General features: G+C 39.7%; 2 protein-coding genes across 16 annotated transcripts in view; both read right to left on the bottom strand.

The window, feature by feature from the left end:
- Nucleotides 1–938: 938 nt before the first annotated feature.
- On the bottom strand, nt 939–7,289 carry EIF4EBP3 (eukaryotic translation initiation factor 4E binding protein 3). The gene is given in 2 exon segments (XM_016432226.2): nt 939–1,372; nt 2,749–7,289. Coding segments are annotated over 2 exon segments (399 nt in total). The 5' UTR covers nt 2,852–7,289; the 3' UTR covers nt 939–1,076.
- Nucleotides 7,290–7,400: 111 nt separating this feature from the next.
- ANKHD1 (ankyrin repeat and KH domain containing 1) overlaps nt 7,401–16,186 on the bottom strand; it is a 124,715-nt gene continuing 115,929 nt past the window's right edge. For 8 of the 15 annotated variants that reach the window (XM_056793453.1, XM_007473277.3, XM_007473278.3 and 5 more), the window contains 7 exons: nt 15,723–15,872; nt 13,984–15,593; nt 11,203–11,379; nt 9,868–10,119; nt 9,056–9,231; nt 8,155–8,319; nt 7,404–7,904 (listed from right to left, as the gene is read on the bottom strand). In XM_056793453.1, coding sequence (XP_056649431.1) covers nt 7,845–7,904; nt 8,155–8,319; nt 9,056–9,231; nt 9,868–10,119; nt 11,203–11,379; nt 13,984–15,593; nt 15,723–15,872 — 2,590 coding nt within the window. In that variant the 3' untranslated portion in view covers nt 7,404–7,844. Of the gene's footprint in view, nt 7,905–8,154; nt 8,320–9,055; nt 9,232–9,867; nt 10,120–11,202; nt 11,380–13,983; nt 15,594–15,722; nt 15,873–16,186 lie in introns of all 15 variants that reach the window. The other 7 variants (XM_056825068.1, XM_056825910.1, XM_007473279.3 and 4 more) reach the window with 5 other exon arrangements.

Here is a 16,186-nt window from a genome sequence, read left to right as displayed (position 1 = left end):
TATGTATGATCCCTATAAGATCCCTTCCATTGCTAACTTGCTATGATAGTGATACTGAAGGGAGAAGGGGGGCCTCAAATGACCTCTTCCTGAGGAATGATGTCCCATGTTAAAATAAGATAGGGATTAGAGCAGAGTTACAGTGGAGATCCTGGAAGTCTGTTTCCTGGAACAGGGGACAATCCTTGGCAGGAGCCAAGCTGTTGTTTACAATACAGCTCCTGCTGATCCTTGCTCCCTGTCCTGGGCTGGATCTGATTGTAGCTGGAACAGGGCCCAGTCTTGGAAGCAGAATCCTGTAGGACAGGAATTCCTCATTCTAACTTTAGGTTGACCAGGGTTGGTATAGCAATGCCTTCCCTGCCTCAGAAAGGAGGGATGAGTGTGAAGTAGAGAAAATAGAAATGTGAACTTAGGGAAGTCGTTCATTGTAATTTATTAAGCATTGACAGGTAATAGCATCCAGTCCCACAGGATCAAGGTCCCAGTAGAAAATAGTGGGTATTTAGGGCTCAGCAAGGAACTTCCAAAGCCACATGGCTTCCATTTTTAGGACAGCACCATCTTCTACCCACACCCCAGATCAGAACCTTCCCTCCCTCGCCTCACCTTGGGCTCATTCACTTCTGAGAACTGAAGGAGCCACTAGAAATAAGTTTTATATTCAGGGAAGTCGAGGCCCTGCTTGTTGCTATAAAAAGAGCCATTTGGCAGTAGCCTATACAGGTGCTACAGAAGAATTCTTGTGTTAACAGGATCAAATACTCAAGGTCAGATGTCCATTTCAAATTGTTCCTCATCTGGAGGGAGAGGAGCCTGGTGGTTAGCCTGCCCTAATTCTCTACCATGCAATTAGAACTTCTCTCCCTACTTATACCCTCTTTGATCTAGAAGTTACTCTACAGTTGAGGGACTAGTCCTGAAATAGCCACATGGCCTTTGGAATTAGAATCTAACACCCTTAGAATTAGCGTAGCTACTCCTGGGGGCAGGATTGTTCCCCACTCTCCCTGTAGGTCAGAACAATTCCTTAAATGCCTTATACCAACTTTTTCTATTTGCTTCTGAATCCTACCTTAAACTACAAAGCTAAAAGCAAGAGTATACAGTTCAGGGTGAAGTTTTAATAGTTTTATTCTTTCCCTCTGAAACAAAGTTACCAATGGATAAGGCTTTAACATTCCCTGTAAAGCCTCCTTACCTGGGGTCTCATCATTTTCTTTCTGCTCCTTTAATTCCTCCAGTTTGGCCAGTGGGGCCTGTGGTGGGACAGTGACCCTAGGGATGTGGGGGAGGTAGCAGGGTGGTGTCCCGGCAATGGTTGAGTTCTTATATTCTAGCAGGAATTTTTGATCATAGATGATTCTAGTTCCTGGAGGGAGCGGATTGTGGAAGTTGGAAGCAGGATTCTATGGAACAGAACTGCAGTGCCTTTGCTATCCCTATCAAAATTGATTGGTTGTCCCTGGAAATAATGAGTAAAATACCAAGTTCTTTGGGCCTCAGTCCTTAGTTGTGAAAGGAGATTGGACTAGATATTGTTGTCTCCTATTCTAGTTCTAAGTGAATAACTAGCAGAAAGGAGGGCATGAAAGCTTCTCTTTTCTACAAACAGTGCCCAACTTCATATTGCTTCCTTCTGAGGAGCATGTTTCTGTGCTAGGATATATTGTTATGTGTGGGTACTCACTAGCACTTCCCTGTCTACCAAGCAAAATCAGGAGGAGGAATTTGGAGCAAATTTTGGAGACTACAGACTACAGTGGTTTTTCAATCTAAAACATCACGAAATTGCTTTTGTACTATGGAAAATATTATTTTCTGGTATTAAACATGTATGTTTATTTGTGAAGTTACACAGTTGGGACAACTCCTTTCCCTGGGGGGCTTCCTACTTTTCTAGGTGTGTATATGTAGAATACTAAACACAAGGCTTATGAACAAATCCTCAGGGCAGTCCTGAGCAAGGCCAGAGGCCTTGGCTGGGCTGGGTATGCCCTATGCCTTTCTTTACCCTCCCTCCAGTTTCTGGGAGGAAGGGGGAGGAGCCCAACTTGGGATCCTGGATTCTCTGACCAGCCCAGCAGCTGATACCATATATCTTCAGCCCTGGCAGCCTCCCTCCCTGGATCGTCTAGTTTCTTCTGGGACCCTCCAAGTACTATGGAAGCTATGGAAAAGCTGCCCCATTCTCATGCTTCAGGGAAGGCGATGGCTGGGGCACAAGGAGGAGTTGGAGGGGAGGGAGGGATGACTGGTGAGCTGAGATTCCTTGGCACTAGGAAGCCCATGGTAGTTTGAGGGGCTTCACCTAAGGTTCCAGGTTACCTGTGGGATCCCAAGGTCATACTCAAAGGTTCCGAGATCCCAAGCCCAGGCTCCTTTACCCAGTTGCAGTGCGCTACCACTGCTGCATCATCTGGGAGGTTATGGGAAAGAAGCCAGGGCACTGAATACTGGGGCCGCCCAACTCCAGGGCCCTCAGAAGAGAGCAAGCCAACTGGCTGTGCCCTTATACATCCTTCTAGGACTAGGGGAGTGAGACTGGGTCCCGCTCAACCCAGGGCAAGGGAGGGTCAAGTGTGCTCTAAAGCCACAGCCTCAAACCTAGAGAAGTTGTTACATGCACACACCACCCCAGAAACCCACCTTCACTACAACTTTTGACTCTGTACCCCAACCACTTGGCCCCCTTCCTGACAAGTATCCCGGAACCCCCTGCAGCCCAGCCCCAATCCCTAGGCTGACCTCCCGGGGTGGTGGGTTACAGCGTGCTGCTGGGTGTGGTGCTATAGCACTCTGGCAGCTGGCCCCAGTCCCCAGGAATTGGGCAGCTCACAATAGTGGACATGGTGATCAGGTGGCAATGTGGAAACTGAGCCCATTACCAGTTCGGGCTGAGTCCCCATTACATGTGGGCAACAAGAGGCCCACTCACTCAGGGCAGGGCCAGCAAGTTACTCATTCCAGGGTGGGGCCCAGGCAGGGTGAGACTGTTAACCCCTAATTTTTATAGATTGTATTTTGCACTTAGGATATTTCCTTTATCTCAACATAATGCATAACATTTCCTTTCCCCTACTTAAAGGCAAATTAAATGTTTACTTTTTGTTATGTCACTGGAAGGAAGGCAGTATGTTAGATTCAAAATGCAAGAGATTTTTTAAAACTTTGCATCAATTCTCTCACCAACTCAAGGATATTGGAGGGGAACAGATAACCTAATCCAAGAAATTTTCTGATGGAAAACATTGAATTGTGGAGAAGCACACAGCAAATCCCATAGGCCTTGGTAGCTGGTAGTTGTTCACAAGGAAAGCATTAGAGAGAAACTGGAGTGATTTGGGGAAACTGATTAATCTCATAGGTGAAAAATTAGCCTTGAGCTGATTACCTATTATATACTGGATATAATTAGATATTCTGTAATCACTTACTTAGCTCCTTGCTTCAATGAGATCTCCAGCTTCAGAGGAAAGTGCCCCAAAGTAAATTTATTCCCACCCAACCATATAGGAGAGTACAGAGGATACTGTTGACCCTGAAGAAGAAAATGTACATTTTCCTGACATCCTCTAAAGACTGTTAGTTTCCCTGATGAATTTCAATTTTTATTTTAAAGACCTGAAGACAGCATGGGAACCTGACAAGAGTTACAGTTTCTCCAATTAACCTTGGTCTCATCATTTGCCCTGTATCTTCTGTTACTTCGAGCTAAATCCCTCATTTGCAGGAGGATGAGCTTCTGTGGCTGAAGAATTGCAAGGGTCAAAGGAAAAAGATAATGATGCTGTAGTTGGTTCAGTTTCAGATCAGTTTTTTCAACAAGCATACCCTCTTGGGGACAGGGGGATGGCTCAGTGGATTGAGAGCCAGGCCTAGAGATGGGAGGTCCTGGATTCAAATGTGGCCTCAGATTTGTTACTCAAGCAAGTAAACTCCATTGCCTAGCTCTTCCTGCTCTTCTGCCTTAGAACCAATATATAGTATTGATTCTAAGATGGAAGGTAAGGGTTTAAAAAAGTGTATCCTCTCCCCTCAAAACTTATCTAAGAAGTTTTTGATGCCTCATTTTTTATACTTCAGTCATTTCCACTTCTTTTTTCCCTAACCCCCTACCAGGGTAACAAAGAAAAACAATTAGGAGTAGGTTGAAGAAAAAGTGCTTCTCTTTGTAGCAAAACAGAATATTTTCTTATGTGATATGACTTAGTGAAAAATCCCCTTTTCCATCACTAAAAATGAATGATTTTGAAGTATTATGTTTTCAAACCCTATCCCCCTTTTCTCCCACACCCCAAAGAGGAAGCATATTTAGTTTTCACATTATCAAAGATCTTAGTCAGATATATTTTTTCACTTAAAAATCAGTCATCTTCTGGACCAAATCTCTATGGGCTCATTTCTGAGGATATGATGGAGGGAAGAAAATCAGTAGTGATTGTTTTCTTTGGGCAGGTTACATGACTATAAGCAAAGCAGTAACAAACCCCAAGGAAGGTTCTATTGTGAAACCATTTTATAGTTGTATTTTTCATGATGGAAGAAGCCTGGGATGAGTTTAACAAGGTGTTCCAGTGTTCTGCTGCCTTCTAACATAATAACATGGTCCAAAGGTCTTAACAGAATGAAGTGAGGTCCCAATTACCAAGCACACCCTTTTATTCTGTTTGGGTGGAAACTGTAGAATGACCTGCTCCTCCCTTTTCCAAATTGGCCCTGGCTGAGAATAGTCCCCAAATGTAGCACTAGAGAAGTTTCTCATTGATTGACCTAGGCAGGAGTGGTAGTGGCAGGTGACATGCCAGTGACAGGGACCCTTGGCTTTTAGGTGGATACACAGATGAACAAATGAAAAAGCAGCCCTGGAATATGAAATTTTTAAACTTTTTAACTCGTTCTAGCTCCCATTAGCATAGTTGAGGGAGTGCCCCTTTGTTAACCAGTACTAAGAGACTAAAGTATTAAATTCTACTTTATAAAATGCCCTGTAGACAATAAATATTAAAAAGTGTTGCTACAAAATTCCAATTTCTTTGTGATAGAATTTTGTAGGTTTTGTTTTTAAATAACTGGGTTTGAACATCTTTAATAAATTATATGTCTTCCTTGTAATACATTTTTATGGTAATGGGATAGATTTTAAAATTGTCTTAAGTGTTCCCAGTAAACACCCAAGGCATCCATTGTTTTTGACCAAAACTCCATCTTATTCCATGCTCACAATAACCTTTTCTTTCAAGTCATAACTAAAAGCACTAGCTAACCAAATAATTTCATCGTATAATCCTTAAAGATTTCCATTAATTCTATACTCATATAGACAGAAGTGCTATCTGTAAGGGCCAACTGACAATAGCGTATTTGCATATTAAGAAAAGACAATGTGTGTATGTGTGTGTGCGCCCACACATGCAGTAATGTTTAAATTGGTGATTTTTCAACTTGAGAAAAAATTGTCGAAAAGAAAGGCTGAACTAATATTGAGTACTTTTAAGTTTAAAAGTTTTTTTTTCCCCCAAACCTTTTCCATAATTACATTCTAATAAGCAGGAATGTATGTCAGGTGATCCACCAAATAGCTTCATGCTTGTTATTGTTGTTCAGTAGTTTTAGTTGTATCTGACTTCATGATGTAATTTGAGATTTTCTTGGCAAAGATACTGGAATGGTTTGCCATTTCCTTCTATAGCTCATTTTACAGATGCTGAAACTAAGGCCAGCAAGTATTGTTAAGTGATTGGACAAGAAGGGCAAATGATTTGTCCAGAATCTGGACAAGCTAGTGTGTTAAGGTCTGATTTGAACTCAGGTTTTCCAGACTCTGGGCCTGGCACTCTATCCACTGTGCCGTCTAGCTGCCCATTATTTATGCTAGACCACCTATATTATTATTCTTTAAGGCAGAAGAGTAGTAAGGCCTAGGCAATGGGGGTTAAGTGATTTGCCCAGATCATACAGTTAGGAAGTGTTTGAGGTTGTACTTGAACCCAGGACCACATGTCTCTAGGCCCGGCTCTCAATCCACTGAGCCACTCTGCTGTCCCTTGTGAGAGGCTTTTTAAAAGTGATAAGTAGGAGCAAGGGAAGAAGGTATTACCATATTGAAGAGGCAGCAACTATATATCTCTTATGAAACTCTGAAAAAAACAACTGCTTTTAAAGTCCAGTAAAAAGTTCTGACTGATGGCTGGAATATCATCATGTTCCAGAAGAGTACACAAAAGGAAGTAGAATGTTTGACACTGATGTTTGCTCTTAAATTTGTAAGGTATAAAGTATGGCTGTGTGTTCAGCCTTGAAGTATTTTAGAGCTGGGGCAGAGAAGAATCATATAGTTAGATCAAAATGCTGATCTAGGATTTACAGGGGACAAGAGTATCTCATTTAAAACTGATATTTTTTTCTTTTTAAACCCTTATCTTCTGCTTTAGAATTAATATTCTGTATTGGTTCCAAGGCAGAAGAGCAGTAAGGACTAGGCACTGGGGGTTAAGTGATTTGCCCAGAGTTACACAGCTAGGAAGTATCTGAGGCCAGCTCTGAACCTAGGACCTCCGGTTTCCTGGCCTGGCTTTCTATACACTGAGCCACCTAGCTGCTCCAGATTATCATCTTTTAAAATTGAATTTCCCACAGCCCTATCTCATTTTCTATGCTCCAAATTATTTTCTGGTCTTTCTTTTATAAGCTTTCCATATGAGCAGAAACTTCATTTGTGGACCAAGTACACAACTGTATTATTTGTTTTCCCATACTGTTATATCAGATTCTTGGCATTACCTCTTGTTTTACTAGTTATAAACAACAATTTTCACATTTGAGGGTAGGAGTCTAATAATTCCTATATATAATATTCTAATATTCTAAAGACTAATATTCCCATAGTCTAGTACACTAACTCCTTGCACTTTAGAGTGCCATACAAGATTTAGAGTTTCCCCCAATCCTTTCCCTGCCTCATATAATAGAAAAATCAATACGAATAAATAAGTTACCTTTGATAAAGTCAGGACACAGATGCTCAAAATTCTAATCTACCTAAGGCTGGTCAACATCATCTGACTAAAATCCCATTTTTTTCCTTACCCCATACATCTATCAAATACTGATTAAACACTTTATATAAAGAGTTCCTTGGGTTTATGCTTTCACTCAATGACACTCAATGAAAAGGCCATTGACATTTATGTCTCACACACACCGATTAAAGTTACTGAGGAGAGTGAACAGGTTGAAAAACTAGTTAAAAAACCTCACCCTTTCCAGATTCCAAGGAACAATTGTTGAGAGATCTCTAGGGGATTGACAACTAGTTATAAATGACAATGAAATCGTCTCTATCTGGGCAATAGCTAAGATACAATAAGCAAACACTGAAAGAATCATAACCAACCTCCAAATACTGTTCATCTTTTTATTGAATATTCAGGTAAATATTTCACATTAATACAGGCTACATAAAGTAGAGCCACTATACGACATGAAATTTACTCAACTTTTTTTTCCTTTTAAGTATGTAAACAATTATACATGTATTTACCACCCTAAAAGGTTGAAATCATGTAATCATCTAGTTCTCTTCTGCAGACAAGTAGCATTCAGCACTGTTTAGCCAAAAGCACTAGGTTCATCTGATTTTAAGTTCAAAATGGCTAAACTAACTGGAGAACAGAATCAGTTGGATAGGAAATCAATTTGTTCTTACACAATGGGCAATCAAATTTCCATTGTTAAAGCCCACACAGAAAATTGCTTAGTTAGGCACATTTTTAAAAATCCCAGGGTTCTTCCAAGGTCATGGGTTTCCCAAACAAGGCTAAAGAGAAAAAAGACCTTCTAATTTAGTTGACATATTTGAGATGCATGTTTCCAATATGAGGTGCCCACGTGCCAGGCCAAATCTGAAAAGGGGGAAAAAATTATAACTTCCAATTAGGAATGTCACACATTTATAAAACAAAACAAAACACAAATTTAATGGCAATTAATTCCATCAAGAAAAATTATATGGCATTAAAGCATTGTAGTAGTAGGTTGATACTGAAAAAGTAGTAAGATGATACAATTTTTGGTTCTGAGGATTTATATTTATAGAAAAGGGATCATGAAAAAAAAATCTGAAAAGGGGAGAAAAAGTTAAATTTCTTTTACCTGTTGAGCATCAGTACAGTCTGTTGAGTTTTGGACAACTTTTATCATAGGATTCCAAGCAGGATCTGGGTTATGAAGTCCATTAAACAGAGGGCCTCCTGGACCATCAGCCAGCTGAGGATGTGAGGGTATTATGGTGCCTCCATACATGGAAATTGGCAGACCCTATATAGCAGAAAGCAAATATTTATAACCATGAAATAATTACAAAAGATTCCATGTTAGCAGATTATGCTTCTGAAATACTTTTCATACAAAGAACATAACAGTCTAAAGATTCTATATGTGGTAGAAACAACTGCTATTTGTACCAAAGAAGTATAAATAGTACTCTTGGAAAGAGAAACAGCTCTATTGCCAGTCAAAATAAACTTATTGTACAATATAAGGTTTATAAGAATGTCTCATAGGATTATTGATAAAAAAGACTCTAAATCTGAAAGAGCTATTTAAATTAGAGGTTAAAAGATCTTAGAATTAGAATTACAAAGGATCCTCAATCTCATCTAGACAAACCTCATTTGCAGATGAGGAGGGGGAGGGGAGAGGGGGAGAAGGGGAGAGAGGGAGAGAGGAAGAGAGAGGGTCAGACAGGTGGAGGTATAGAGATAAGCAAGAACTGTGTTCTTTATCATTATCATAATACTTGAGGACATCCTAGTCTACAGAATAAGTTACTGCTGGTAACACAGTTGAATAGCACTTATTTAAGCTCCTGGGCATGTGAAAGACATATAGCCTACTAAATGAAGCAAAATGATTAGCAAAGATTTTAGTTCATTCAGACCCCAAGGAAAGGAATGCTTAATCTCAAAAAAACAAAGACTGCCCTTGAACTTGCTAGGATTTTCAAATATGTCCATATGGACAATTTCATTTTCAGGAAATTTTATATTCTTACTTTAGAAAAATCTACAAAACTGCTTGCCATAGGCTGATGGAAAATGTTAGAGGGAGCCACCATTCCCGAATCATCTCTTTCCAATGGCTGGTGCTGAGAGAAGGTGCCTGGGTCTGAGAGCTGCTGATGCAGTGGGTGGTTCCCCATCATAGGCTGTGACCAACCAGAAAGACCTTCTGGAAAGAATTAGAAACAGGCTACACATTACTTAATTTGAACAGACTTTTCTTGGAAAAAAGAACTCCTGTTCTATGTCAGTTTACAAGTTTGCTAAATGAGTTAACACTCTGAGTAACATTTTCTGTTAATTGCTATGAAGTCTCTGACATTAACTGCTTTTCTTAAGGGTCTCCAAGGGTTGCTACTCTCTGAGTTATAATTCAAGGGGGGAAAAAAATTTTTTTTTTTTAAAACCTTTACCCTTTTGTCTCAGAAGCGATACTAGTATTAGTTCCAAGGCAGAGGAGCAGTTTAGGGCTAAGCAATCAGGGTTAGTGACTTTCCTAGGATCACAGAGTTAGGAAGTATTTGAGACCATATCTGAACCCAGGTCCCTCTTGACTCCAGGCCTGGCACTCTATCCACAAGGCCACCTAACTGCTCTGAGGAAATATTCTTTTAATCATTTCTAGTTACTGTATTTGTGCTTACAATACTCACCATAAGTAATACTTTAGATTTAAGGTATAGGTGTGATCTTGACAGATATGGAACAGCATCACTTAGAGGGGCTCTGTCACCATAAGAGTTTTCTGCTTGCTTATCAAGTGCTACTTGAACTCTTCCCTCTACAGAAGACAGAGCAATCTTACCTGACACGCTATTGACGCCAAATGACCAGATACCACTATGTCCAACAGGTGCTGTGAAGTTAGTTCCTAGAGGCGTTGGTGTTACAGAACCTCCCTGTCGAATCCGAGCGAGTCTCTCAGTTCCAATGGGGGGAGGTACCTTTCTATCTTGACTGGGGTTACCTCCTTTTGGCTGCCCCAATGTTGGCGGTGCAGAAGTAGCTGAAAGGGGTGAAGATGATCCCGAGGAAACAGATGGAATAGGAGAGTCACCTGGTGGCAAAATATTTCTCTATTGTTTTATTACATATAGAAACTAGTTATGGTAAATATCTGAGAAACATGGGTGGAGAGTTTTCCCACTGAAGGCCTACTCTGATATCTCATTGTAGAAGATATATGAAACTGGGCTTTTGAAGGCTTTTATCCTAAAGGAACTCAAATCCTGCCAAGCTGTAAACTTTGATTATGTATTGTTTTCTATGACAGTTAAGTATGTAACATACGGCGAAGGGGCATCATCAAAAAGGTTATCAATACTCAGAACAATCTATAAAGCTAAAGGATTTGAGTTTTGTGGAGGGTGAACACATTGATGAAACTGAGGCTTTTTTTAAGTCTAGAAAGTAAAAAATTAGTTTTCAAAAGCAAAATTCTGTAAACAGTTTTAGATTACATAACAATCTAGCACTGAGCAAGAAAAAATAAAATTTATACATTTTCTTAAACGTAAAAACAAATATCAGTGCGGTATCACAATTTCTAGCTTTTGGTTAAATCCAATAAATTATTCAATAGCTTTGCAATTCAAAGGGTCCTTTGTAAAGTTACCTCTAATTTCTGTTCTAATCAGCACGAAGTCAATAAAAGCATTTTGAGATTTGAGTACTGATGTGAGCATTTTCTTTCTTTTCTTTTTAAGACCAGGCCACTCTAACCCACTCAGACTACAAGTATGATGTCTCCTGCTGGGCCTAATCTCACTCTGATTAGCATGGGATCTTTTAACTTGCTCCATTTTTGATTTGGCACAGTTTGTTCCTTCTTAGGCAATTTGGTAGCTCAGATCACCCCATTCTAGGAGGCTCACCATATCTAATGTGAAAATTAGTGCATCATAGAACTCCTGAGATCATGAGATCCACTAGTCATTATAGGTGTGACCAGTTAGTTTGACCATTTTTCCTTACTGCTTACTGTAGTAATAAAAGGCTACAATGACTACAGATTATCAAGTGTTGTAATATAACTGGATGCTGGTGAGCTGCATTGATTTCCCAAATCTAAAAAACCTCTCTGAAACAATCAGTAACTTAATTACAAAACTTTCAGAATAATTTTCCCCAAGATTCCTACATGAATTTGAAGCACTTGTCCAAGGATGGGGTGAAAAATGTTGTCTGTTAAAACTGGGAGTCCCAACAGGAGCTGGACCTTGTAGAAAAACCCGTGTTCCTTGTATGTTGGAAAAACTTGTCAGAGGAGCTGAAGAAGAAGATGGGGAGTTGCCAGATGGATCAATGGATGGTAACCCTGAAATAAAGCATGGCCAAGACATGCATTTAGTTGAGATTTTCAAACCCAAATCCTTAGTTTTCTTTCAGGAAAGGAAGAAACAAGAGAGTTACTGCTGTTTACCAAAGATATATGAACAAAGAAAGTAATGTGGAAGGCAAGAGCTTCCTTGGAGTGGTTAAAAAGCCTCTGATCCAAAAAATACTTATTAAAAATCCACTATATACAGATTTATTTGCATCTAAAGGGTCAGCTATGGCTGCATATTTAAAAAAAAGAAAAAGAAAAAATGCATACTTAACACCAATACTGGTTTATAGCATGTTAATACTCCAAGATGAAGCACATTTTAAACACATATCATCTAAGAATGATTGAAGGAGACAATCATGTATATTAACTTCATAATTTTCCCTGAAAGGAAAAGTATAGTGGAGGCCATAAAATAGTATAATAGAAAGTTTGTTGCTGGGGTAGCTAGGTGGCTCAGTAGACAGGAGTGCCAGGCCTGGAACTAGGAGGTCCTAGGCTCAAATCTGTCTGCAGGCCCTTCCTAGTTGGGTGACCCTGGGCAAGTTAACTTAACCTCAATTGCCTAGTCCTTTTACAGCTCTTCTGCCTTGGGACTGAAACTTAGCAGTGATTCTAAGACAGAAGGAAAGGGTTAAAAAAAAAAGAAAGAAAGAAAAAAAGATTGTTGGCTCTGGTGTCAGGACCTAGGTTCAAATCTAGCCTCTGAGGTTTACTATTACCCACGGGCAAGTCACTCCATCAGCTTGGGCTTCAGTTTCCTCAACTGGAAAAACAAGTTTGGCCTCTGGAGGGTCTCTGACATCTCTTTCAACTCAGATCTACAATCTCATAAGCCTTAGGCCAATGTGCAGAAGAACTTGTGACTAGATAGCATTCATATCAGTATCTGATAGAACTTCTTTTATGTTTTGTAGAAAAAAGGAAACCTGTCCTTTGAGAAATAGTTACTCAAGATTACCAGTGTTTCTGAAGAGCTCAAGAATGAGAAAAGGTACCCTTTAAACCAAATAGATAAACAATAGATTAGCTGTGACAGTAAAAGGACCAGTTGTTCCAAAGTGTCTTAGGGTGAATTTTGTTTTTTAAAATATTTCATTACTTATTGTGGGATAACTAGTGGGTAGTGGGTAAAAAGCCTCGAAAAAGGAAATTGCTATCTATGTTCATTTCAAGAAAAAGTAGCTTCTGCCAAACCTGTAAATTACCAAAAATTCCTCCAAATGGGCCTCCTTAGTTTTCTAACCACACATTCTCTTTATATTCCTAAAAACTGCTTTTTAAGTTAAAAATAAGAAATTTCCTAAACTGCAATTCATAGAGGAACAGCATCTACAAATGAATATACCAGGCAGTTGCTGGCTTTATTTCTCATCACTTTGGAGGACAGTACTATTGTGAAAGGCTAAAATTTTTAATTTTTTAAGAGTTACTCCAAAACCTCTTACTAATTCTGCCAAAATGGAATTTAACCAGTTGTACCTCTATATGATTAAGAAGGCAGAAAACCAGGGACATCTTCTGGGCCTTTTAAAGGAATTATGTATCTTTTGGATTTTATAGTATTGTATGTAGGAAGGTAGAAAGCAATTCCAAATTTTAAAAGTACAGTACATTTAATACCAAACCAACTCATTTCCCTTCTCCAGGCCTTGCTCTACCCAATGAGCTGCCTAGATGCCCCTCAGATACATTTCTACAGTCTGATAAGTATACTAAATTTCCTAAAATAAGTTCAAAATCAGCAGTGGTATTAAAATCCACCCAATTCTTTCATGCATTGAATTTAAGTTAGTTTCTAAGTTCATGGAAACAATAGTAAACACATGAAGATTTACACACACACACAGTGGCACAGTGGAGAGCCTGGAATCATGAAAACCCGAGTTCAAACCCAGCCTCAGTGTGACCTTAGGCAAGTCACTTAATCCTGTTTGCCTTAGTTTTCTCATCTGTAAAATGAGCTGGTGAAGGAAATTGCAAACTGCTCTAATGTCTTTGCCAAGAAAACTCTAAACAGGGTGATGACAGGACACAATAACAACAGTCTTCAAACAGGAGGGCCTTTTATGATAATTAGAAACAGCCTGAATTTAAAACATTGATTTCTTTTCTTTTTCTTTCTTTTTTTTAAAACCCTTGCCTTCTGTCTTGGAATCAATACTGTGTATTGGTTCTAAGGCAGAAGAGTGGTAAGGGCTAGGCAAGGAGGGTCAAGTGACTTGCCCAGGGTCACACAGCTGGGAAGTGTCTGAGGCCAGATTTGAACTTAGGACCTCCTGTCTCTAGGCCTGGCTCTCAATCCACTAAACTACCCAGCTGCCCCCTAAAACACTGATTTCTAACAGGTGTAAGAGCTAAGAAAGCCTGTTATGAATCTGTTTCTAAAATCAACACAAGTTGGCAATATCATTAAAGAAAAGAAATATAAGCTGATTTACTTATATTAATACAAGTACCATATAATAAACTTTGATCCACTAAACCAACTAGCTGCCCCCTGGTTAATGTTTTTGTTGTTGTTTTAAATATAGTAAAAAAAGTTTCATTGACCAAGGCTGAGCAGAGATGATTTAGTTGCTAGTAACTTACCAACTGGACTAGTAGAAACTCGCTGGGAAGGTGGTCTGAATCCAGGTGCCTTAGAGTTATCAGGATGAACATTTTCTAAGTGTCCAAGGACAGAGTTACCCAGGAAAGTTGACTGAACGGTGAAAGATGGATCTGTGGCAGCTCGTGAAGATAGTGGGCAATCTCCCCAACCCTGGTTAGCAGGCACCTGGTTACTATCAAAAAGACTACTAAAGTGATTGAAAAGCGTGGCTGGACCAAATGTGGGTGGCAAAGATTTATTTGCTGGGTTAATGTGCATCTGAGAACCGTTCATAATGTTCATGGCTGAAGATAGCTGCACTGCAGATGGCGGACCTTGAGGTGGTGTTAAAGGAACTGGATTGGTAACAAAAATAGACTGTGGATCCTGGTGTACAGTTGCATTGGGTACCACTGAATAAAAAGAACCTCTAGGCTGCATTCGATGAGAAACTCGAGGTGCTGGTACAGCTAACTGAGGTAAATTACTGGTGTCCTGATTATCAGCAGCAACTGATCGTGGAGATGCTAAACTTAATGGAGCAGGCTCTGAGTTAGATGCAAAAGGCAATGACATAGGACTTAAATCGGATATATTTGCTGGCAGTACCTCCTCCTGTGTGTTATTGAGAGGAGCAGGACTACTAGAAGAGCGGGTTTCTAGGGTTCCTGGGTTGTTGCTGGCAGAGATACTACAATTATTTGCAACTGAAGATGGGGTACACAGGTTTCCCACAGGCTGGTCTTGCGTGGACACCTTCTCTTTGGGAGTTGACATAGCAGAGAAAGAGTCTGTTTTATGTACAGAAATTTGTGTTTGTGGAGCACTAGAGGGCAGAAATGCTGTGGGAACTTGTCCACTGCTGATAGGTGCAGAGGAAACAGAAGGCAGAGAACTACAGGTGCTTGTCACAGTAGAGATTACTGTTGCCATGGTACTTGTCTTAGGAACACAGGCAAACAACTGCTTTCTGACTGATGAAGGAGTCCGGCTATTAGTAACACATAGAGGTTGGTTGGTAGCAACTACAGAAGACACAGTGATAGGACAGCTGGTAGCTGAGAGTCCAGTAGATTCTGACTGTAAAATATTTCCATTTTGGTTAGGTAGGCGACCTGCACTGTTATGCTTTGGAGAACTATTGGTGCTTCCAGGGTTAACTGGTCTCACTGGGAATGGTCCCCAAGTATTAGGAGAGGGTGAAAAGGTTCCTCCAAACTGGGCCATAGGTAAGCGAGGATGCCGGATCTGTTGCATAGTTTGGGCAGCCAACAAGGCAAAATGAGGATGGGAATAAGCTAAAGGAAGAGAAACTGGAAAAGAAGAACGTACATTTGCTGGAACGTTCTTATTCAGTTTATTGGTGGGCTGGAAAGTAGATAGTGTGGTTGCCTGTGTAGTTACAAGAGCTGGAGCACCCAATGGAAATGCATTTTTGTTTGAAGCAGCTGTGGTACCTACTCCAGATGAAAAGTTTGCATGAATTGATTTGGTGCTGGCAGGGGTTCTGATATGATTTTTAGGAATTAAATCTTCTAGCTCCTTAGCAGGATCTTGAATAAGAGCATTAATAAGCTGAACTGCATACCTTGTTGACTCTGTGCCACCCCTGAAAATTTAAAGACAGAATAAGCAGAAAAAATGTTAAATTATTAAAGGATGTTCACTATTAGTTGTAATGCTTCTAGCTGAATGAAAAAGTTCCCTCTATACAATTAGTAGTCTTTTTCATAATTACCTTATTGTGATCATTCGTTCACCATTCTTATCTTTCTGTTTATCCACATCAATATGTGCACCAGTGACATCTTGTATTGCAGTGATGTTACATCCACCTCTTCCCATTATCCTGGACACAACTGAGGCTGGAACAGACAGTTTCTTTGACCTATGCCAGAGAGATTACAAATCAATTAGAAGCTATCTGGTTTCTAATATATCTAGTTTTCATTTTAAACATACTAACTGATCTTATAATCAGTCATTTTCACAGATTTGCATTTAGTTAAAATAAATAAGCTAGTTTGTCAAATAATGAAGACCAATGCCTAAATCTCAAACCTAAAAAAGGGAATTAGATTGCAATGAAAGATTTCATAATCTTATTGATTACAACATGGTCAAAAGAATCAAAGCTACAGAAACAAGACTCTTGAAGAGTAGAGAGTAGGAAGGTACCTCAAAAAGCCATCTAATGGCAAT

Source organism: Monodelphis domestica, chromosome 1, assembly GCF_027887165.1.
Source record: "Monodelphis domestica isolate mMonDom1 chromosome 1, mMonDom1.pri, whole genome shotgun sequence".
Classification (NCBI taxonomy): Eukaryota; Metazoa; Chordata; class Mammalia; order Didelphimorphia; family Didelphidae; genus Monodelphis; species Monodelphis domestica.
This window is presented reverse-complemented; position numbering and strand designations above follow the sequence as displayed.